The sequence below is a fragment of the Pollicipes pollicipes genome, unplaced genomic scaffold (assembly GCF_011947565.3).
Source record: "Pollicipes pollicipes isolate AB1234 unplaced genomic scaffold, Ppol_2.1 Scaffold_4002;HRSCAF=4701_pilon_pilon_pilon, whole genome shotgun sequence".
Taxonomy (NCBI): Eukaryota; Metazoa; Arthropoda; class Thecostraca; order Pollicipedomorpha; family Pollicipedidae; genus Pollicipes; species Pollicipes pollicipes.
Genome location: NW_023596420.1, coordinates 29,575,589 through 29,601,109, shown reverse-complemented (window position 1 = coordinate 29,601,109; position 25,521 = coordinate 29,575,589). Strand labels below are relative to the sequence as shown.

Sequence of the window (25,521 nt, the reverse complement as noted above, 5' to 3'; positions counted from 1 at the left end):
ATCTCAAAGAAGGGCGCGGAATTTTTGCCTTGAGATGTTTTCCTAGAGATGTTTCCCTACTCGAAGAGGAGAAAGTATCCAAGGAGGAAATCCAAGAGATCGTCTCGTTTTACGAATTAGAAGCAGTTAGCGGGTTATATCCCGGAAAGACAGGCTATGTGCCTTTGAGAGATGTAAACGGCGATGCTGTGAAAAGGCAAAACAAAAATTATCAGCATTCTGCATAAGACTTGCCAACCGTATAAGGAAAACGAGAGCGACATACGAGTCGGATTTTCTAAGTGCGTTAGTCCTTGCCTGAAACACTGCGCACTGATGGGTAGCAGCGGCACTCACGCGGTTTGTGTGTGCTGTTATCCCCAGAACGCGAAGCTAATGGTTACCTTCCCTCAACGAAACCATGGGAGGCAGAGCTGGCGGACGAAGAGAAGCGGCGAGAAGAGGAGCGTCTCCGGCCCACGCACTGAAAACCTTCCGTAGGGCGGAACCTGACCTCCGACATGTCGGCCTGGAGCTTTCGGTGGGGTGACAGTTCCATCCGGGGTTTGTTCGACGCGTGGCGACCCTTTCCCAGCGGTTGGCGTGCATCCGTGCCTGCTCTGTGGATGGCACCCATACCGACAGATTGCCGTGGAAGGTTGAATAGCCCTTCACCCCGTTCAGCTTTGCTTTAGTCGATTTTCTCCACTCTTAACCGCCTCTTTATGTTCAGAATATGTGGTTAAAACTACGCGATCTCACACTCAAATGAGAAAAGCTTTAAAATATCGTGTAAAAATGGTTCTCCATGGATTAAAAACATTTTTAACGCCACCATCAATGCTTCGTGTCCATGGACGATTTCAAGCACTGCATCACGTAATCTGGAAATATTTTGAATCATTTTGCCGCAAAGGCCTATGCGTCTTTCTTTTATAGTACTGAAAAATCGCCGCCGCATGTAGCCCTTCGACCCCACAATATGAAAATTCGGGGGGCTATAATTCCAAAACTGCTGAGCTGAGAGACTTCAAAATGTCACAGGCGCCTTCCGCGCCACTGACAGCCAATGTGGTTCATTTTATCCAAATCCGAGAAATCAGGGTGTAAACCGACCCTACGACCAGTCGACTTTTCATAAAATGCCCCACCTACTCTGACCTTAAATAATGTTATAGAACGTGTCTGTTGCGGCCCCTCTCAATAATAAATTCGATTGGGTACCAGAATCTACCTCATACAGCAAGCTCTCGAGTAACAAGACAGATTAGTTCTGGTCTCGGTCTGACCGTCATACCTGACCCTGGATTAAAAAACTTGGTTGTTATCATGAATTTTATTGCTGTGCTGCCTGGGACTTGGACGTGCATGGCTTCGTCTAACACTCCGTCGTTATATCAGATTGAACGATTTCCTATAGATGACCTTTGCTAACAGCTGCGGTTAACTTTCGCCTGCCATAGGTCAACGACCTCACTAGTTAAAAGCAAATTTGTGATACCAAAAGATCAAAAGCGAATTAAGGTGACCTCCTTACAATAATGATGTACGTGATGCTCGTTAGGTAAATGCATCTTTGATGAATTCTCGGTCACGCACCCTGCTCACAGAGTTGAAAATTCAAACATTGAATCATTATTAGATTCACAAATAAACGTTTCATTTATTGTCTCTGTGGACGGGGTCCGTGACCAAAATTTCATCAAAAAAGCAGCTTACTTAACGAATATCACATATACCTATAATTATCGTGGGGAGGCCATTTTGATTTGCTTTAAATACTTGCAATGCCTTACATTGCACCAGCACTATGCTATCTCAGAATATCAGAAGATCCGCTATTCAATTGCAAACAGCCACTCAAATCGCCCTTTAACGCAAAGGATGCAGTCATTTGACTGACTTTGCCTCGATAAATTTTATGATCCACGTAGAAATGGCAAAACGGGATCCGACTTGTTGACTTAAATTGACGGATCAGCTGTAAGATACACCACAAAACGTCGTTGACCGTTGCAGTGGACGTATCACTCGTTTCACTGTGATTTTCTCTCCAGGTCACTGAATTTGGACGGCGGGGTGTCGAAATGGCGCGTGTCGGCGCGAATTCAAGGACCATTAATATTACTACGAATGCGGGAACCCGGCGACTTTATGTCATGGGGCCTGGACATCGCCAATATTTCGTTGATCACGCTCATGGATTCATGTCGCAACATCTGTCGCGATTTTGTTTCCTTGGAAGCGGCGCTGATTTTATTGCCGCACGCAACCATGGACGAATCTATTTAAAGCCGCTCTTTTCATTTTTATGTGGATGCTCTTTCACTTACCATCTGTCGTGGATCGTTGGTAGCGCCGCCTTTTGGCAGCTACCAGAAACTTTCGAGAACCCGCGGTGATTGCCTGCCGTCAGTTCGGCCGGTGCCGTCGTGTCTCGGTTAGTATCGTCACTGAAAGCTGGTGCAAGCCGGTAGAGATGGCAGCACTTACCAACACGTTCCACGGTATGCTGTGCCGCACGACTCGGACTCTTTCGAAGCAAACAGATCCAGCGAGAGACAGGGGCAATGCATCAGCACTGAAGTTCGCTCTGTTAATGGCTTGCATGTTGTTCGATGAAGCGTAAGACCCACCAGTTCCACCTGTGGTTGAGTCTCTGGCAGGCAAAAACAGCTGTTCAAGTCTGCAGAGGAACAGGATAGCAGGGCAACATGGAGAGGCCTGGGCCACTGTTCAGGTGCTACGTTTGTAGTCCTGTAGCGAGTTCACCATGTGAGAAGGGAACTTCTTACCCACAGGACTTTGTAACTAGCACTAGCTAAGTTCGCAGCGAGAGCTCCTTTCATTTTGTTTCCTGAGTCGACTTTTCCCCGGTTCCATAGATTTGCCTCGCTATGCCGCTAACAACCCCGTCATCCTGATCGCAGCCTGCCGTGTGCTTGCAAGCTATGGTTTTGGGTTTTCTATTTGGTTTTTGGATCTATGGATTTTCCTGTGGTGCTTCAGGTGACATTTTTGCAGTGCTCCTCATTCAGTTGACTTTGTCGTCCTCATCATTACCTTGCTAAGATCTATCAGTCAACTAAGCTCGTAACCTCTGCTCCTCATCGAGCCGGCCGTGGCATTGTCACCGGCGGATATGTGCTGGCCTATACGCGCTCCTGACGCCACGAGCGCGACGTGCTCCAGGCGCCGGCTGTGGCGGCTCCTGTAGACCACGATCACTTGGTGCTATTGGTGCCCGTCCGGTCCCAGTTGGCCTGCTAATTAGACGGAAGCCATGGCAATTATCTACTGCACACGTAAAAAGGCGGCGCAAGCATTGAGATGAACGCTGTGAAAAAATACCGACCGCATCGTAACATTCACGATGTAAAACGCAGCCTGTGTGTTGCTTTGTAACGCGCCGGTCATTCTCTCATTGTTTTCTAGTTGTTATCAGTTTATTCCATCTGAGGACCCAAACCAACAGTTTCGCACAAGCAGCTCTAACTTTTTTCCTTAATAACTCGGGTACTTCCAGATCAACCGAGCGCGAGCTCATCTTCTGATTTTCCCCGTTGGGCTCATCATCTATGGGCAGACTTGTCGTCGGACGGCTGTGAAGAGATACAAAAACGTGTCTCTTATATACCGTGCATGACCGTAGATGAGCTCGGACAGCATTGTGATGTAGTCCGGTAGGCTCATCTCATCGGACGAGCATTCCTGGCACGACAGCACCCTGGCTACCATCGCAGCGCTGGTTATTAGGATGCTACGCAGCGTTAGCAGGGTGTGCCAGAACAGAAAGCAGCATTTGATGTGTGAAAATGTGAGAAATATTTCCGTTCTGACGGCTTAACTAGGTACACCAGTCCTTCACTGCCCTACATTCCGCCACGAGCACCACCAAATCCCAGGACGTGATTGTTAGCAATGCTCAATTTCACGCAGCAAAAGCGAGACCGGGGGAGTGTGCCCAGCGCTCTGGTCTCCGCACAAAACCGCTGCCGCCGCTGCCGCCGCCGCCGCCAGGGACCCACCCAAATGGCGACCAAACTTGGCGGTAAGCTGGTGGCAAGGCGCCAGAGTTGTGGTTAGGCCCCAGCAAAATCAAACCCGATTCTTTAGTTGAATTGCTTTTGGCTTGAGTCAGAGTCGGACTCGGCTCTATCAGCTAAATCGAAGTCGAGATTGATCGTGAGGCTTGCGACAGAATCGAGATGGATTCGATTCCGCTTTTGAAAGTATCCCATTCACAAAACGTTTGCAACTATAATCTCTAAGGTGGTTACTTGGTCGGCTCCCCGCCGTACAAGGTGGCCTAGTGTTTACTAACATCTGGTCTTAGCGTGTACTAACATAAAATATAGCATGCACATTCATTCACCATCTGCTCAATTGGTTGAGGCGCAGAGGCTCGGGTTGGAAATTTCTGTTTGTGAGAACATTCCTAATTGCATAGTTTGGAAAGCGGGGCGTGTTTGCCATATTACTCTGGACTTACCATGTCAGGAAGATATCTCAAATGCTTTATCATTCAGACACCAACTCATTTCTTGGTAAATCACCCTGCAAAAGAGTTATGTTTTTGATATGTATGAGTACGTGAGTATGTTGGGAGTAGCACAAGTTTGAACGTGTCATGTTTTTAAACCCTACATCCGATGTTGTCTAATGGACATTATGTCCATCATGTCATTTTCGAAACTTTCGAATTCACACCCTCTCCGGGTTAACCTCACCGGCGATCAATCTCGCTGTCGTTATGGACCGTGGCGACAGCGGTGGCGGTGGCTGTTCGGTAGCGGCGGTTGCAGTGCTTGCTCAGTGGTAGCGCTACGAACAACCCTCTGTACCGAAAATGAAACCGAAAGATTCCAAAATCAGTTAAACCAAGCGACAAATATGGGCGTAATCGTTTTACATTTCACGGGCAATTGAAGAGTGCAAGTCTAGAACAACGCGCGGCAGTGCTCTTCTCCGACACGACGAAATCAAAGTCAGTAAATGATCGCCCCAAAAAGTCCTCAGCAGCGTCATCAACCATCGTCGCGTGGCTTGCCTTCTACGTACCCTTCCACCCGACCGCCCCGTGCCCTTCAGCGAGAGCTGCCACCTCCGCCCAGCCCTCGTTCCAGACTACCGTTGCCCAAGCCTCTCGGGCGCCGTCGCCGCGGGCGCCACAGGCCCGCGCGGCGCCTCGGGCGGTCGCGGTCCGCGCCCCGCGCGCACGCGCTGATTGGCGGGCGGCGGGTGACGTCACGCCGCCGGATGAGGAGGCCCGGGGGCGCGCAGCGCCCTCACTTGCAGCCCCGCGCCCGAGCCATGAGAGTGGCGGCGCTTCTGATCGCCCTGTCGCTGCTGGCGGCGTCGGCCGCCGCCGCCGCGGCCGGTGGCGAGCCCGAGACTTACCTAGATGACGGTGAGTGGCGGCCTGGAGATCTGAGGGACGCAGGGGCGGGCTGGACCAGTCTCAAGGTCGCGACCGTGGAGCCAGACACGGGCTGGGGATGGTGACGCGGCTCCATAATGTTGTCTCATGCATGAATGCAGTTTTGCAAAATGAGTTGCGGGCTGAGCAGGAGAAAAAGCCAAAACGGCTCCAAGGCGGCCCCAATGGCCCCCAAACGCGGCAAAGACCAGTTTGCTTCACACTACAGCCCACTTTCTTCTCAAAGCCGGAGACCCCAGCTCCCCACCATCCCGACTGAATAGGCAACAGCGTTCATGGTCCCCTTGGCGCGTTGTACAGGAAGTGTCTCGCTTTCAGTTTCAGCTGAGGAATCTCAAGAGATCCAGGATCCGTTTTCGACAGTTTGTACGGATCTTCCAAGATCCAATCTATCACAAAATATACGAAGAATCGTCCCGGATACAAGAAGCATCTGAATTATTTTTAAATGGTCATTTGAGATCCGGGATCTAAAGTCTGTTCTCATCCTAATTTGCCTGAGAATAAACATTCAATATGTAAATATGTGGTCGGAATTCTTCAGGCTGCAAAATCACGCCACGATTAAAACGTTTGCTTCTAAATTGAAGGACACAAATGTCAAGGAGACACAAATGCCACGCAAGTGTCACGGGCCTATGTCAGTACTTTCTCTTCAGATCAGGCATTGGGTATATGTCTGTCTGCCGTCTGGTTTTTGAAAACAAACGTTGCCAACGAAATTGTATGTGCGGTTCACTAAGAAGGGTGCAATGATCGTTAACTATTCAGTCAATGTATGGAAATAACTTTGGTATATGTTGACTGCCATGTTGATAAATATATCAGCCGTTGTCTTAGTTTAGCAGCTTAGTGCATACGCACCACCCAAATTTGCGTCGAATCAGTCCAACATTCAACTCAAAAGTTGAAGGAATCAAAACACTCAATTCAAAAGTTGTTAATTGTAACACGTAATGTGCAAATTCCATTGGCATTTGGGTTTAGTTCCTCTGCTCTGTTCAATGCAAAAACAAAACAAAATTAAAACAAGACAAAGTGCTGATAAGGTTGATGATGTCGTACAGGGGACAGCTGGTGCATACGCCACCGTGGCTGTCGTCCGTCAAACTCGTGATCATGGCTGCGTTGATAACTGACCTCGAACTTGAGTAACAAGCTTTTTAATGGAGCCAGGGCATAAGATTAGTGTGCGAACGGGAGCAGGCTGTCTGTAAATATGTTCTACCCATCGGTAAAGCTTATTGACGGTACACTTCAGTATACTTATCCATATACACGAGTGTACAATTCAGTACACTCGAGCCGGCCAGTACATCCAGTCTCAGACCGTGCGTACTTATTCGAACGCTTTAGTTCGCCGCTAATATTGCACTTAATGGAATCCTGTCTCGTTGGAGAAAATGTGTGCATTTCATAAACCAAGCGCGATTTTGATCACTGTTACCAAAACGACCAAACTTTAAAAGATCCTAACAACTGCCCCATATTTTGAACTTATTCACTCTCGGGGCCTGAATTAAAGTCGGTTCAAAATTGTGCATCGCTATCCGTAGTGACAATCATCAGCCAATGTCACGCACTACAAATTTCGGTTGGTTTGCATTTCGCTGAAACCGAATCAAACATAGAACTACCAGTCAGTGTTCCCATGTCGGCGCCACATTTTTCCCTTACTTATCATTCCGCACGTGCTGCGACTTCACCCGTCTTTATTAAGGCAATGGCGCAGAATCCTCACGCTTGAAGAACATCTATCTAGCTATCTGACATCTGGAACAATAAGACGTCAGGCGGCAGACGTGCCCGTCGGAAGGCTCGCCTTCGCATTCTCTGTGAGCGATGGACTGTAAGCGCAGCCTCAGCACAGAGGCATTCAATTTGCTCGGGGTTATATATGAGACCTGCAGGCAGCTGTTGACGGGCGACGAATGAAGGCACTGCTCCACGAGGCTCGGTCAATATGTACGCCGCTGCAGTCTCTCCTGCGTCCTTGTTGACTGCCACACCGTAACAACAAAAGAGTGCAAGTCCACAAACTGCGCTCTGTGTGATAATAACGTGGGAAGTGCCGACGGAAGTGTCTTTCTGCTCGCCAGGCGACGCCAGCGCTGTTTTCCTCACGTTGACGCTGCGTCGTATCTCGTGGCTCAAATGGGCTTGTCCTGAATGCCAAGCGCACCGAGCGAAGCCTCTCCAACACCGGCCACTGGAGGAGAACACGCGCGAGGCGGGCGCACGGGCGGTCCTCCGCTCGCTGGTGCGGCTCTGTTCGGAAACAGCGTGCTTGCTCACGGATCCACGTCACGTCTCAATGAGGGCAGCGCTGAGCCCGGCGGCGCCTCCGAGCTGCCGTCGGCGCCGTCCGGCAGGGCAGGGTTCGTGCGGACCCGACACCTCTCGCAGCCGAGGCCCGGCCTGACACCTCACGCAGCCGAGGCCCTGCCTGACACCTCACGCAGCCGAGGCCCGGCCTGACACCTCACGCAGCCGAGGTCTGGCCTGACACCTCACGCGGCCGAGGCCCGGCCTGACACCTCACGCGGCCGAGGTCCGGCCTGACACCTCACGCGGCCGAGTCCCGGCCTGACACTTTACACAGCCGAGGCCCGGCCTGACACCTTACGCAGCCGAGGCCCGGCCTGACACCTCGTGCAGCCGAGGCCCGGCCTGACACCTCGCGCAGCCGAGGCCCGGCCTGACACCTTACGCAGCCGAGGCCCGGCCTGACACCTTACGCAGCCGAGGCCCGGCCTGACACCTCACGCATCCGAGGCCCGGCCTGACACCTCACGCATCCGAGGCTCGGCCTGACACCTCACGCAGCCGAGGCCCGGCCCAGCGTTGCGCGTGGCCTCCTCGGACGGCTGTGACGTGTGTTAGACTAGGATACATCAAAGATCACGAGCCTCTGTATCCCATCCACCTACGAGATGTGCAACGAATGTCTGCCGCAGTTATCAGACGTATGCATGCACATTGGGTGTGCATTGCATAAGAGCGGACTGAAGAATACAAAGGACTACTGCAGCGACGTTATTTGAGCCTTTGATCGCAGACACTGAGACTGATCGCATATTTGCCTACGGAAAAGACCCAAAATGGCTTATAAAAATTGGGATAAAAACGGCCTGTACGAGTCATTTTGGGCAGAAAGCGATCAATAGCAACATGCCCCAGTCAGCATAAGGCGCTCCGTGAGGGGCATAGTCTTTCTGCAAAACATGCAGTTTTCATCGTTCGCAAACGACTGGCATCTAAACGGGCATCTAATGGGTCATCTTCCACACCCTCGTATTCCTTATTCATCGTTGCAACCCAAAACCTTACAACGCCCTATCTCAACAGGAGTAACTGTAGTCGCCAGTCATGAGTCTGCTGGCGGCCGTCCTAGAGATAGTCCCACCCAAGAACCCGTGCACAGCACCCAAAATGGCGGAAAGCTTATCTCAAATTGAACGGAAACTGCTGCTTATCGGAAGCTGCTCATTTCCGCTCATGGCGGAAATGGTTCTACCTTTTAATACACGAAGAATTGAACGGGCGGGTAGAGTTGCGAGGTGATTCTGAAGGTGTAAGAGCAACACTCGCGTGTTTTCTTTGATAACTAAGTCGTTCTTCCAGCTGCGCTGCAAAGGAGGGAATAGCTAAATTCGAAAATGTCCCTCATCTCAACTCACCTCATGCTCTTGGTCATTGTCTCTGCTCTGTCCGCACTCTCACACACTGCCCACACACTCTTTCCCTCCTCTGCCTTCATTTTGTATTTTTTGAAGTCGCCGTACGAAATGTATAAGCCTATGGGAGACTGAGCTCGTCCATCTCCATAATTGCTGCCTTATCAACACGTGAACTGTATACATATCGACACACATCAACATTCTCTGACGCCGAAATACCCGCGGTCCCATCCATTTCCGCCTACTCAGTATATCATCCAGACCCGAAACACAGGACCCACGTCAGACACCTGGCAGCTGCCACCGATAACGTACCGCTTCCACCACCATCGCCCGCACCCAGCGTTAGGGCGCTGACGACCCGTTACAAAGCCCCGCTGCCACCACACACCCCGCGATGGCCCCCCGGGGCGCGGCCTGACCCCAGCGACCCCTGACCTTCGCTGCCATTCAGCGGCGCCGTGACCGGTCGTTCGTAGGCGGGGCGCCCGGTGAGTGATTGGCACACGCGAGTCACGGCTGGCACCGGCCCATGCATGCCGGCCACCGACCACAAAAGCTTGATTCATGGTGTGTCAAGCCGACCGACCGATGCTTTGGTCTCGGCCTGCCCGGGAGGGGTCCCAGCGGAGTCCCAGTGGAGTCCCAGCGGGACCCCAGTGGTGTCCCAGTGAGGTTCCAGCGGGGTCCCAGTGGGGTCCCATTGGAGTTCCAGTGCGGTCCCAGTGGGGTCCCAGCGGGGTCCCAGTTCGGTCCCAGTGCGGTCTCAGTGGAGTCCTAGAGAGTCCCAGTGTGGTCCCAGTACGGCCACAATGATGTTTTGGTGGCGGCATTTGCCAGGTGCTTCGGGTGAAGTGTCGTGCAGCAGGCAGGACGTCCATCCATCGGAATCGGAAAACTGCTGAAATGTCGCCGGCGTGGCGACGGTCAGGCTAATTCCAGTACTATAAAAGCTCCTGGGTCGACGTCCCCAGTGCATGTCAACTTGCTGGCATTTAAATCCTCGATAATAGCACCCATCAGGTCAAAGCTCCCGATTTTTCAAGAACTGCCACATCATATTTCTATTAAGATTTATCCGGAAAATTCGATCAAATTGAACTGAAAAGGAATGTCAGGAAACCTGCCCGATGCTGGATACATAGTTTCGCATGCTCATGGGCACATGACCACCTTGCGTTAGGTTTGATTGATAGCTGTAGTCTACTGAGTGCCGTAATTATATGCACTGTGTGTTGACCGTTTCTTAATTGAATTATGTGAGGCAGGTGCGCCTCAAAAGGCATGCTTGGTCAACATGTGCAGAACAATCTCATCTCAATGCGAGACGCGATGCTCATTTTATGGCTCGTTGTCAGTGAACAGTCTACCAGACACATCTGTTGCGTAATTCCCCCGAAGCATAGAAACCAAATCGCGCGTTACATTGGCGCGACTTGGGATAACCTGTACAATGGGTTCACCTCTCACCAAGCTTATATGATGCAGTGTGACTCGTTAACATGCTTATACGACGCAGCGCAGGTCCTGCATCAATTATCTTGCAGGACATTCAAAAAACTCTGAAACGAAGGGCCTCTTTCAGCGGTTGGATGTGTGACGGCATTTTGTCAGCCTGTTGTGACCAGAGACATAAGCCTTGTCTCAACTCATCTGTTTTTGTGCAGATTTGCACGTCTTTCACGTTTGCTTACAAACAGTTAGAAATGAACGTATTAACATCATTATACCTCTTGACATGGCAGTTTATGCTGATGAAAGCGTGGGCATGAGCACGGATGCGGTGAAAATACCGCTTTAAGTTCATTTCTTGTAAGCGACATAAATTATTCCTTGTTCTCAAGTTCCACTTCCAGTGGGCATGCACAAGCAGATAAATAATTGCATTCATCCATTTTGGTACAAGAGGTGAGCTCATGAGGTCATTTCTGAACTCATTAAAATACGCTGGTGTTTTGATTAAGCCATCATGAGTGCACCAAACACACGAGGCTTATATCCAACTCAGATTCCTAAATTTTGGAAGCCAAGCGTTATTCGATCCTTTCCGTTATGTAACATCGTGGATGAAAATTGATATGGCTCGAAGAATGTTGAATGTATCACTGAGCGCTGGTTTCCGTATACCTTGAACACTTCCCTACAGCTCAAGTGTGACTAGACTCGTAGCTTTTATTGAGATATCAGTTTCACTCATTCCTTGCTCAAAAAAGTGCGAATAGAGATCATGTTTTTTATCCTAACCACGCGTTGGCCGCAAAAGAACACGTGGGATTTTGTATACTAGTTTTAGATAACACTAAGGCACATAAAAACTGTACTAAAAGCCAATGTACTGAGTAAACGCGTGTTCACTATCAGCTGATGTGCTGTTTGGCTCGCGGCAAATTGTAGAGTGTGAAAAACAAAAATTCCTGAACTTGTATAAGCTAACCCGAGCTTCGTATGCCATTTACTTACAGACTTCGCGATTACGGGGGGGGGGGGGCTGCGGGGAGTTGGTGCGATAAGCTAGCATTCCGGCTAATGCGCTAGTTTACAAAATAACCAATTGCGCAGTACCACATGTATCTTCGGTAGGTTCTATCTGATTTTATTTCAAATGGCCTTACACGCTCAGTTTGTTTGGTCGGATGCGGGTCTAACAGGGCCAGACAGTGTCTTTGCAATGTGAGAAAAGCTTTCTGAAGTTGTGTGCCGCCTTCTGTTTCCAGGGCATAGCAGTAGGTTACATAAGGTCAATCAATAATTCATCGTAACCTTGACCCTGGAAGCACAGCGCTTACAAACATGCGTGGATCGTGGCAATGTTGGTAAGCTTTAGATGACTCGCTAGAACTGCCTTGATATTTTTCTGATCTAAAATCGCAATATAATAAGAATTGCTCGAAATAAACTTGATGGCAAATGTACAGAATGCAAATGACCCTGTGATGAACCTGCAGTTCACCTGCGTCTGTTTTTATTTTCGCAAGTATGAAAGCGCAGATGTAACATGCCCTGAGTTTCATCTGCATTTAAGGCATTTACGACGCATTGGCGTCTGTATTTACGGCATTTGTGGCGATTTGCGTCTGCATTTACGACTTTTACGGCACATTTATGTCTGCATTTACGGTACATTTTGTGTTACGTTTCAAATATTCAACAAACCAAAAGTACTTGAGCGCGAGAATGGATGATGCGTTTGGTAAGTGGTGTGAATGAGACCTTTGTGTGCTACGTCCGGCCACTCCGTGTAAATGTCAATTAGGCTTGAGGGAAATTCCATGAAATGGCTCACAAAACAACTGAGGCGACTGAGGAACATTGGACGCTACAGTTGCTACTAACAGAAAAATACAGCAGTTGGAGAGGACAAGAAAATGGAGGAAATTTTCACGGAGCAAATCACGAATAAAAGCTAGGCTGTCATGAGCCTGGTCGGTATGGCAGGGCTGTTCTCTTCAAGAAGAAATATATTTTTGCAGATACTGAACAATCCTGCACGCATTTGAGTTAAAGGTCATATCGTGCATGAAGTAACATGGTTTTACGTAACGCACCATTCGTTTCCAAGTATCTTCAGCATAAGATATTGACAAGCTCAGGTAATTTGCAAAATTACATGAAAACGGTGATACATGATACCAGAGAATGCCTGCGAGGTACATGATACGGTAATACAGTATAATACCAGCAACAGAACGCCCGCTACCGCCTGACCGCCACCGAAATTGCAAGTGTTTTTATATAAAACTACCCAACAGATTCTGAATAGCAGAACTACAGTGGCCAATCGGGATCGTTTCCATGGAGACTGCACATACACACACACACACACACACACACACACACACACACACACACACACACACACACACACACACACACACACACACACACACACACACACACACACACACACACACACACACACACACACACACACACACACACACACACACACGCACGCACGCACGCACGCACACACACACACACACACACACACATACACACACACACACGCAAGCGCGCGCGCGCGCACGCACACGCACATGCACACGCACACGACGAGGGTGTATTTGTTTGGCTGCAGAGCTGGTGATTTGCTTCGGAGACGAATGTTTGTAATGGCTTTGTAAGTCAGTGCAGCCGCGCTCCGCTCCACTCCACATGGATCGAATCAGACAGAGGCGTAAACTTGTTCTGAAATGGCCTCCCGCAGCCCGACCCGTCCCGGTTGTCGTTACGTCTAGCTGGTTGAAGCATGACCTGCCGCCGTGCTAACCTTGTGGTAGCCGGAAAATATCGACAAAAGCTCGTGTATTCAACTTTCCGAGTGCTTGCTGTTCTGAAATTTAAGCAACGCATGTAACGTACATGACACTTATTGTCAGGGTAATCTACTCTGCACACGGCAATTTGCCTAACGTCAGTTGCAAGGATGAGACAGCAGGAACGCAAATTAGAGAATGGTAGTCTTTCCGACCGTATCTCATTACATTTTCAACATACCGGCACCAGCCTGAAACTGGAGCTGAGAAGAATGAGGTAAGAGCTGAAGTCGGAGCTGTCCCACAGTGTCCTAGAAATTACAGCGCCTTTCTTCAACTCAGTAATCACTAGGTTTGCTTTGCTAAATTTGGCTGTACGTGCTAATGGCATTGTATGGATAGAGCAAATAATTACAGATATTTTCATCACGTGCTCCGTCTCTCCTTCGATATGACTTTCTGCATGTACAAAACATCCAGTTCCAGGAAGGCGGCACAGTTTAATGCATTTTACTATGGCTACAATTGAGTATTTTCACGCTGTTCATTTTCACCCCATAAATGTCAGTTGTGGCAAAATTGCCTCAAGCCTATGAGCCGTATTTCCAAAATTTAGCGTTTATGGTGTTTGCTTTTGGTGGTTATGTATTAGACACAAAAACATGGAAAAGCGATTCGTCGCAACTGTCTAGCGGTAGATAACTGAGACTAACGTTTACTATCATTGAAATTCAATGCTGCCTGACCATCATCCCCCTCTCCCCCCCCCCCTTACCCCTCCTCGCCCCACTTGCCTTGCTCCGAGGATGGCTTGGGGCCAAAAATTAGTCCTTGTATTCATCTGCGCGCTTTTCTCTTTCTATTTCATAATTGCCTCCCGCTTCAATTCGTCCATTCTTTTTTCTTTGGCAGGGAGGCGTACTGGACGTATCATCATTTACTGGCCATCTGCTGTGTTGCATATGCATTTTACACTCGTGGGAGTAAGGCTTGTAAAAGCGTCAGATATCGAAGCACATTTTTGGCAAGACAAGGCACCAACACTGTGACTGCACTGCCAGTTTTACAAAACATGTTTTCAGTAGAAGGTGATAAATTTCTGTCGGATTGGATTGGCCAGCTTCCTCAACAGGGGACTTGTAACCGGTATGGAATGGTCACGATTCCTCTTCTGTCGGTCACCAGGCCCCCAAACTATATGAAATAAGAGCGTTTGGTGGGTGCGATGAAACGACATCAAGGGGCTTGTTCCGCTCTCCAAGCCTTGCCTCGAATTAATATCGCCCAAAGCTGCAGAAAGATGACATAAAATATCGTATTCACGCACGTAAATGTAATAATTTTGAAAAGATTACGGCACGCTTGCACTGCTGTGTGCGTGAACTTCACTTGAAGATGAATGCTGAATTATTTACTGCGATGTTATTTACCGCCACGCCTCACACGGAAGTGTGTAAAGACGGTGATGCGACGAGTGGAGGATCCGACTCATCTACTTATGAGGAGACAACACAGCGCCATGGAACACAAGTTTAAGGAAAAGTTCACAGCTTTAAAAGGAAAGTTTGAACAGAAAAAGATCTGATCTTCGCGGTGTCGTGCTGAACACGCTTCTAGAAACTGTCTCAATTCTCTTGGTTTGGGCTTTCGAACGTATTTGAGTGTTGGTGGCGCAGAGGATTTCACGGATATAATTACCTCTAGCCAATCACCCGATGCCCACCGGGCGTGGGTTGACAGGCCGCGGGGTAGGGGGTCTTACCTACCCCATACTTATTCCTAATCAGGTAGGCCCGCTAGTTTCCCACCTATTTTTATTCTTGCGCCACCTTATTGCTGCATTGTAGCAGAGTTAAGGAAATATTCACCCAAACTTGCTCTTTTGAGACGGCAATTGCAAAAGTGGTGTCGATGAAGGTAACTGCGAAGAAAAGAGATGCCGACGGTGTAGTTTTTTAAGCCATGGTGAGAGGCCAGAGACATTTGTGATATTTCTTGAAGCATTTACCCGACATTTTGTGAACGTCCTACCATTACCCGTACATGTATACTAGATTTTCCCTAAAATTGTACCCAACTTAACCCGCTACCCATAGCAAATGCGTACTCATGGCCTTACCCAATCCGTGAAGTTGTAGAGCGTACAGTAGTGACATAAAGCGATATAGAGTATACATTATTCGAGACCAGTTGACACTGGTCGCGTCCCGGTCGATTGGTGACTGCCATCACCTGGCACACCTATAGATTGAACAAGGCTGAGATCACCTACCGATTGTCGAAACTCTAACCGCTTACACCGTGCAACAGGTTTTCTGTCGTCATCTGACCTGGACACCGAAATGTCTTCACAATCCTTACAAGCACCCTTAAACGGGCTAAGCGGCTTTGGTGAGTCACGAGTGGCTAGTATATTGGCTTCCAGAAGTGCAGCAGTTGTGGCGGGCCTGGCCTGGCCACCCTAGTCGAGCATTGCCTCACAGTTTCAAGCGCTGCTTTGTTGTTTAGACTTGGTGGAGCATCAGGCTCCCATGATTGTGGCTGTCCATGAGAAGCCGGAAGCTGTGTGGCGCTCTCAGCAGCGTCCACGACGGTAAGCATCGGTGGCCGCACCCAATACAGACGTGGTCATGAACGGGGGCTCATCGCGGGGAGACGCATCGACGGCCGCACCCAATACGGACGTGGTCATGAACGGGGGCTCATCACGGGGAGACTCGGGCCGCGTGAGAGTGGGCCAGCCAACCGGAATAACCTTCGGTTCTGAAGGGTGTTTTGAAGTATTTTTATGGAAAAGCATCAACTGAAGGCACACACATGTTAGTTCTACAACGTTTAAGCCAGCACCCGTCGTTGGCTTAGCTTTTTGATGATTTAGCAAGATGAATGTTGCTGCCCTGCCTTCTTTTGGGCATATTTTGCAAGCCTGCAGTTTTCTTGTCATTCTTTAACCCATATGTGCCCATATTTTCTGGTAGTAATGCGTCATTCTCTTCTGTTTTTCCCGGAAGAACCGGGTCACGCCGGCCAACTTTGCCCAATGAAAAAATGTCCAGTTTGAGTCGAATATGCTGACCATATCCTTATACATTATGGGTTGGAAGCTCTTTTTCTGGTAATAGCCCACCCTCAATTTACCAGGAGATACTTGTCAACCGACGCTATTGAGAACGCCAGGCTATATGTCATGATAAAACATATTTCAAGATATCCTTATGGTTAAAAGTGAGCTCGTGTTTTGTTTGCTTGATATTGTCGCTTAACCAGTGCCTACTGGTCAGAATAAGGGACATTCTACCTCTTCACGCCGAAAAACAAGGAACTCGAGGTATTTCTTGCTTATATTGCTCCTGATGGCCACATTACCTGCCCATGTTGCGTATCATACAGTGCCCGACGCCTTCCTACACCAGTTCACTTGATCCCAGTGGAAATTTCACTGTACGCATGTATGACATGTAGACATTTTAGTTTTCGATCACATAGTGGACTAGACTGGAGTAGCGAAAAGTCAAGGGGTGGGGGATAATTTCAGAAACCATCCACTGTAAAACTCCTGGATATCATCTTTCCTTTCGCATGAGGCCGCTACAGGATTTCAAACCTGACGTTTCGAAAGTGGCCTATGTCTCCCTATGTTATCCTACGGAAGGCGTCTGTTTGTTGACACACTCGCTCTCTGCCCACCGGTCAGACTTTTTTCGACCTTTTTATTACCAGGAACAATTGACACTGGGTGTCGCGGCACTTCACAATGCTGGTATAACAAGCAGTTTCGCTGTGTGCGTCGATTGGCTACAATGTTCAACGCACAGGCAACCTGATGTACATACGTGGGTGTTGCATTTTTGTGTTATGGGAAAAATTCAGGGCAGTGTTGCCATTCGATGATGTTCGTGTTACCATCCCAGAATGCGGCGAAATACTGCTAACCGACATCTTGCTCCAAAGTAGGCATCGGCTAATAGTTAGATATGATTGCACAAAAGCGGCAATACTTCACTCAAAATTTCTTATTGATCAAATTTTCCACCTGCAGTCCGGAAACATGTGAAAATGTTATAAAATATGAGCACCTTGAGCGCGTCGCAGCTGCTGCCGGTCATTGTGCTGGGCATGGGCAATGAAACGCAAGCTACTGCATTTACAAACGTTGATACAGACCTTCATGTTGGCCCTGTTGAGACTGTCTCTCCCTCTCTGTTGAGAGGACTCCTGTGTATCAAAACACGCCGCACCCGATCTGGTTGGTGTTGGCAGGTTCCAGGCTTTGCTGCAGGCGATTGGCCTACAGTTGTTATTTGTCGATTGGCGAGGCTCCATAGGCGCCCAGACAGTGAAGCGCTGGGGCTGGCTGTGAGGGGAGCGGCACAGGCTCACGTCTCGCCCTTTTCAGCGGGCGGCAGCGAACAGGAGATGCCCATGGAACTGGACGAGTACTCGAACCTGCTCGCCAACCTGCTAAGGAAGTCGTCTCAGAAGTGAGTATTGCCGCGTCTTTGTGTGATGCTGGAGGAATAAATCGAGAACAACCCGCCTGAACTGTTGAGTCACTTGACAGATTTAGCTGAGTTGCATCTTATTTTTACTTACAAGCGTGTGGCATTGGACATCTGGCATTAGGAGTACGGTGGATTGTTTTAAGGCAACAGCAAAGTGATCGAAACGCCGTCGTGTTATTGGCCACAAGTGCGACTAATACCTGCGGTGTGGAAACGTGATAAATCGAACCAACTATCGATAGTTGTGGTTTTACACCCCATTAAACGAAAGTAAGAATTGCATTGCTCTATTGAACTCTAAAAAAGGATTAACTCTTACATATCATTATCAATGATCACAATAAATTGCTAGTAGTGATATGAATAGCGCAAACTTGTAAAATTACTTGCGCAGTTATCCACTGCCATGACGTTAAACTGTTATGAAACATCTGAAGGCGGTCAAAATGCGAGACTGGTTTTCATATATTATAATGAATGAACTCAGGGCTCAACGTTTCAAGTTTGCTCGCTGGTGCAACTAATCTCTGTCACGCGATGATGCATACGATGTCTGCAATATCTGCAGAACACGCTCTATTCATTTCATATGCGGCCAAAGGCTGGAGCCAACGTGATTAACTTTGACGTTTGACAAATTTGAATGTCCTCATTCTGGGAAACTTCTGTCGCTATCCTGTTGAACTTGATATACTGCGTTACTTATACTTATAATTTAACACTTCACCATCTATAATACAATATAACACTATATATCACTTCGCCATCCCGGCCAAGTTGGTGATGCAGTTGCTTAATGTCAACGATTGGTCGCGTCGAATGCATGTGCTCCGATAGCGACAGGCGAGCCCTGCAGGTGACAGCTGTTACACGTGACAGGGCTGACCGTAGATTTATCGCCGTGCTCGGTCCCAATCCACGCCCGTCGGCCGTGGATTAGCCCGTTCGTGACGCCGATCTCCGCCATCCGTCACAAAAGAGAGGAGCCACGGACCAGGCGCAGTCGATCCGTCTTCGTGATCCCCGGTGCCGTCGCTGAGATGCCGGAACTTTCCGTAAAGAGCCGAACTTTCTGGGGCGAGGCGAGGCGCCACCCGGTCGGCACCACCCACGCGGCCGGCACCATTCACCGGGCTAGAGTTCTCCTTTACGGCGGCCGAACGTCGCAGATCTAATTCCGGGGTGCGCGGGCTCGAACTGGGGGGGGGGGGGGGGGGCGTTGCGACCGAAGAAGACCGAGGGATTCCATGGACCCCCGGGCGATGGGGAGGTATGTGCGGGCGATGCGCCACAAGATGGTGGAAACACACACGCACAAACACGCAAGCAAATACACACAGTGGGATAGCTAAAGCGTAGCTAAACATCGTTGTACTAAAATACGTTGTGCGAAAACACCGAGGTTACAAATGGAACAGATGATGTAAATCTCGCCTGGCTTGTTAGTATGTACACAACGTTTCGTTGTGTGCGAAGGAGTACGATTCGCTGAACATGCAAGAAGAGGACGATATTCCGAACAATTAGCCATATCCGTAACATTATTACTTCGTCTTAATCCTTCCTTCCATACCGTCGCAAGACCGCAGGGAAACATATTTCGAAACAACCTGAACAGGGAAAGAGACACATTTTATATACAAATTACATCGTTCGCATAATGCGTCGTTGAAGTATGCCAGAAAATGTCACTTCTTTGATAGCGCTCTGATGTTTATCGCTTGGAGTCGTATTTGCCGAAATGTCTTCGATTTGTTGGTGCATGTTACCATATATCTGATCGTAATTTACACTCAGACCAACTGTTCTGATTTGAGCCCATGCTCTACGGAGCCATTTGACTGGCTTGTTTGGCCTTCAGTAGTCGCGTCATGCCGAACATGGAATTCAGTGGAATGAAAGCCCAAATAGCATGCAGGTGTTGATTCTTAGGGAGCACGAGGCAAAAATGTTTTTTTAAAGCATTCGTGTATATGCTATTAATTCCCACGTGCACTGAATATCTCACGTAGAAATACGCTGACCTACGTGTCATACATAAGCCGAGGTTTTAGGTACATCTGCGTCCCGTTCGGTTTCGGCAGCAGCTCCATGTCAGCCGCCTCCCACCAATATCCCGTCGCCGAAAGCCAATGACGGCCAAAGCGGACGCCGTGCCATTGCAATCTTGACAGCCCAGTTTATCGCCTGACCGTGAGGGATAAGGCGCTGCGCCTCCATGGGTCTGGCGAGGCATGGTTGTAGCTATTGTTCGGGCTGCGTGATGGAGGGAGACATCGCCGTGCGCCCCCAGCCAATGGGCCGGCCCGTCGAAGGCGGCGGTCCCGGAAGTGGTGATTTGTTCTCGTCAGCGCTGTTGTCTCACTCAGCCCCAGCTCATCGCCCAGGTTGCTCGTGAACAGCGAATCTGTTCTCCCTGCTGTTTCGAAAGAATAGCGATGATTTTTGAACATTTTTAAAATACAATTATCTAAAAATAAGCCTTAGAAAATAGCCTAATAAGGAATACATATAATAGAAATATAATAATAGAAAATAACAGCATCTTTAATTTATAGTTAAGAATGTCGTTTAGCTTTTGAGCTATTTTAAAGTCAAAGTTCTCGAAATATAGATCGATACATATCACCCGGCCTTTCGGACCCCCTCGCCATGGTTGATTATGACTTACGCCACCGGCATGCGAAGCGGTGACATCATTCATTGCAATGTCTTACTGGCGATGGTGAGCGGCTTTCTTGTCATTTGCTGGTCATTTGCGTGCACTGCTCATCTTTTGCACGAAGCTGGTCATCAAAGACTTATGCCTTAAGTGTCCTATCTCTACTATTATGTTCCTTACTTGGATGTTCTCTGTCTTCCCCTATTACCCTGATGGGTTTGAGCATCTCAGCAGTATCTATTTTGGCTATCGTTCAATGCTAATTCTCCACCTGCAATGCCTCATGTCTGGTTAGGAACCTTTAAAAGGCCTATCACTTGACTTTCTAAGGATTAAGGGGCAAGATCAACCTGATCCACGCAAAAATGAGACACTATTACAGAGCATGGACTGCTCATGTTTTCTTTTTGATTGGGTCCCGCAAGATCTTCGTATCCGAGGCAAACTGTTCGAACAAATCCGAGCAGAGATAGTTCCAAACAAGAACAGACAGAGCAAGATAGACTTTATATAGATTCATTAAAATATAATGTGTGTGTGCCACCACACTCATGTGTTGTTTGGGTGTTTGTCATGGTTCATAGAGCAATAGGGTGTGTTCCAATATATTATGTATGTAATTATATATGTATGTTGAATATATATATAACATTGTGCAGCAGGCTTCCTCGTAAGCACTTCTTGGCCAGCACGATGGTGTGAGCCCTCTTCTTTTAGTTTTGTCTAATATCTCGCAGCAAGCTTTTCGTGTTATGGATCAGGCTTAAAAGAACTTGGTGTGAACTTGGTTCTTATGTACCAACTAGATAAGACAATAGTAATAGCCTTATTCCTCGGGGAAAGCAGGAGCATGGAAAGCTATTACTACTGTCTTATCTACGTGAATACTGTTTCTCGGACATGCACTTAACAACCTACCTCATTATATGTCAACGCTTCATCAAACATATGACATTGTGAATGTAACAGTTCAAGATGTCTTAGACGTCTATCAATGCATTTATGAATGCTGCAAGCTGCGACAAGACGCTATACACTCTGGAGACGCAACGGGTTCTCTTGCACCGCCCGATCTGCCACCTTCACTTTGGGACCACTTTACAGCATACAAAGAAAGCTCATGACCGCGATCTTACTCACTTTGACCTGACAGAGAAACAGCCCTGCTCTTGGGAGCTATCTCTGGTCTGGTCCCAGTGCCGAGAATGGGGCAGCTGGACGGCCTTTCCAACCCCGCCTGGTCCGTCGTATTCAGCCCCGCCCGCAGTGTCTGAGTGCCATGCGGAACAGTCTACATCCGACCCCGCTGGAGGCCTTTGGCGGCCGCCGTTTGCTCGCCGCGACGATTTTGCTTCATAAGTGCAATCCAAGATGTCCGACCACCTCTTCTGCACCCACGGGCACGATATGTTATATATGTATCTATGTATATATATATGTATATATATATATATATATATATATATATATATATATATATCATTCAATATTACGGCACACTTACTAATTGTCTGTCGTTTTGCGCACGTTTCTATTTTTTCGGACTGGTTCTTATTGCTACCACTGAACTTCTATCAGTTTATCGCCAAAGTGTTCTATTAATTGCAATGGTTTATACCTCCGGGCAATATCATCAGACATCCAGTCGCAAAGATATTCGCAGATAACACACATGTGCACAATGTAGACCATCAATCACCACAACAAGCTGCGAGCAATTCATGTGACACAATATCAATAAAGTGGGCGGGCAGGCGATGACGAGACATTGGGACAAATCCGAACACAATTATTATGACTGTTTTTGCTACACATTGCATAGGTGGAGAAAAAATAAATAGGATATAAAATGAACGTTTCTTGAAAAGAGCTCCGGTGGCGTTGAAGCAGATAAAACACACAAGTGAACACGCTTTTTAAGAAGTTGTTCTAACCATCCCCCTTTTATAACCTACGTGCGAGAAGCGCTGTATCGAATGCATATATATATATATATATATATATATATATATATATATATATACATATATATATATAATTATATAGGCATGTATATACATATGAATATAGAGATTAACAAGACTGGGTGTCAGCCCCATTGCATTCAACACAAGCCAGTCACCGCATCCGGCCATGAACTTTGGTCTCTGAGCAGAGGCAAGGTGCCTAGCTCAGAGCAAACTTCAGACTTGACAGGCAGTGACGTTGCTGATCCAATACGCAGTGCAGTTTCTCAAAATCTGTTGGATAGAGAGATCGGCCCAGCATCGATCAACCTAAGATTCCTCGAATGCTGACTTCAACCCGTGGGTGGTGGACGCTTTATTGTGGCATTTGCGAGAAAATTAACGCGTGCACAGTTTATATAGCGTCTTCGTGTGCACAGTTTATATAGTGTCTTATAGTGTCTAGTGTCTTCTTCTTATATAGTGTCTTTATATAGTGTCTTAGTGTCTTATATAGTGTCTTCGTATTTCAGCCCTGTTGGGTGACACGTGCCGAGCATGACATCTTAGTTTAGAGGAAGCGCTGTCAAGTTGGAAGGGCTGGGTCCACGGAAGGGGGTCAGCCGTTAGCGGGGAGGGGGCGGGGCTCAGGTGTTGGGAAATTAAACCGCCTCAACTGAATGCGATCCAACTCTCTGGCTAGTGTGTTTGAATGGAGATAGCGGAGAGAGAGAAGAGAGCGTACAAATATGTTCTGAAAACCATGGTAAAATCCTCAAATCAAGTGATGGTCATTATCATCAAGTGGCAAAGTCTGCATGGTGGTCACGAAACCACCGTGCAATGTTGCTAAAAAAACACCACCATGGTAGTGACACTTTCTTTGTGTAACAACACGCGCAACACATGCTCCATGGGCTACCGAAAAGTTGGACGCGATTTCACGACATGTCGGAGAGGTATCCTCAGAAAACTTCAGAAGGCAGCGGTCGCGTCGACCGCCACCCTATCGGGGCCAGGGTAAAAGAATAGACTCATAACGATGTGAATACGTACAGATCTTGAGTGATTGCACTGCCTCAGCAATCAGCAGTATACAAAAAGCAATCCATTATTGATCACGTGCGTGCGCAGTTGGTGATGCCCTAGTATGCATCAGTGAAGTATAGATGCATTGAGTCAGGCTAGATAAGGGGATTTAGCCGTTAGAAGTGCATTATCGTGATTTGGATTAAGTTACGGTTGTTCGGATCGCCAACAATGATGACAATCTTCTCCTTAGAGGGCTCAAGCTATCACATCGAAAAGAGCTCATTCGTCCGTACTGGTTCACGGAGTTTATGTACCTGCACTGCGTGACTAGCATTACAGAGCTCATTGGTCCCTGGTAATAAGCCTGAGGTTAGCGTAACTTGAATCCATGTTTTACCAGCGTTTCCCGCACACCGATGTGTTCACAGTCTCACAGCAGCCGCCTTTGGACGCCTTAGCCGTCCCCAGCCGCCCCAATCGTCTCCACCCCATGTATGCGAGCGCGCTGTTCCCGCTGAAAGCCTTCTAATCGTCTGTTCAGACGTTCTCCGTTTGTGTACGTCTACAGGCGCTCCTGCATCCGACGCGGCTTCTCTTGCGACGCGCAGCCGCACGACTGCTGCGGCAACGGCTCGTGCCGCTGCAACCTGTGGGGCAGCAACTGCAAGTGCTTGCGCGGCGGCCTGTTCCAGGCGTGGGGCCGCCGCCGGAAGTGAGCCGCTTCCGGCCGGTGAGCGGCCGGCGGCGCGGCGCGCTGAGCGTGCTCCGGCCCGGAGCGCGGCGTTGACGGGGCCCCTCCCGGCTCTCGCGGCGCCAGCTCGGCGCCGGGCTCCGGGCCCGGCGCGCGGGCTGGGGCCCCGGTCCCGATTGGGGGTTCCCTCCAGCCACACCTGCCAATCGGGGCGGTGGGCCCCCGCGGCGGCGCCGGCCGGGCCCGGCCCGGTCGTGTCGCCGCCGGCCGCCCGCGCGCGCGCGCGCCGGCTCCCCGGGCGCCTGCAGGCACCCGGGCGCGCGCGCCGGTCGTCTCGTGCGTGACTTGGCGTAATACACACCTAAATGGATGTAGCGGTGTTTTGGCGCGCTGGGACGCGGGATACAGATGAGATCATTTAGTGGCCGAGGCGGAAGGCGGCTGAGCGACTCCGCGCCACGACTCTCCTGTACACGAGCCGGCAGCGGGACCTCTGGGGGAGCGGCCGCCGGTCGTCCGGCTTATCTCTGGCTGCGTCATGTGAGTAGTGATGAGAGGTGAGTGGTGTGATGCTGGAGGCACTGAGCAGTACAAGCCGTCGACAACTTGAGCAAAGCTGTGCATGATATGACGGCACTGAAGTGCCACGAGTTTGATCGGGCCTATTCAGTCGACACGCCTTGCTAGGAAACTGTTGCCTGAACGCTAAACGTCAATAAGTGAGACAAGGCACGCTATGGATGTGCTCGGTAGTTATGTCCAGTTTTCCCTTGATTATGTATGTTTTTGAAGACGCCAAATCCACACAACGGCTGAGGTTTGGCTCCACACTGGTTCCAAAGTTTTCCCTATTCCCGAGCCAGGAACAAGAGTCAAGAACAAAATATTGGAAACCATGCTCTTTCGGTCTGGTCTTTAACCCCGTTCTTTCGTGCATGCCTCATTTTATGCCCACGATTTATGGGCGTGTCGATCGGGAAGTTTGGAAAAATAGTTTCACAATGTGTTATTAGTAATTCACTGAGATGTTAAGCTGCGCAATTATGTTTCTGTCTTAAGTAGGGTTTGCCAACCGGCAGACCACTGTTTTTTCAATTATTTGATTTCGATATTTTGTATTTGGCTGCTATCGATGTGATCTTTTATCGTTATGAATCGTTGTGTCTTTTTACTTGTTTTAATTCCATTTTTCATCACTGTCAAGCTTTCTATCAATTGACTTTTGGTGATCACGGCCTCGGGACAGGCCTTCGGATTCACACGAAACCACCGCTGTGCGCCAGTAGGGCTCTTCGATGCCTCTGTTGAAATTTAGGGCACCTCATTCGCCGCA

The 25,521-nt window shown here is 48.8% G+C and overlaps 1 protein-coding gene across 2 annotated transcripts; it reads left to right on the top strand.

The window, feature by feature from the left end:
- The first annotated feature begins 5,283 nt into the window (after positions 1-5,283).
- On the top strand, positions 5,284-24,260 carry LOC119094040 (U8-agatoxin-Ao1a). 2 transcript variants are annotated; one of them, XM_037217104.1, is made up of 3 exons: positions 5,284-5,389; positions 17,752-17,836; positions 24,066-24,260. In XM_037217104.1, exons 1-3 carry the CDS (start codon positions 5,293-5,295, stop codon positions 24,211-24,213), a joined length of 330 nt encoding a protein of 109 aa, XP_037072999.1. In that variant the 5' UTR covers positions 5,284-5,292; the 3' UTR covers positions 24,214-24,260. The 2 variants fall into 2 exon arrangements, with proteins under 2 accessions (XP_037072999.1, XP_037072998.1); XM_037217103.1 differs by having other exon boundaries at positions 24,039-24,260.
- Positions 24,261-25,521: the final 1,261 nt, after the last annotated feature.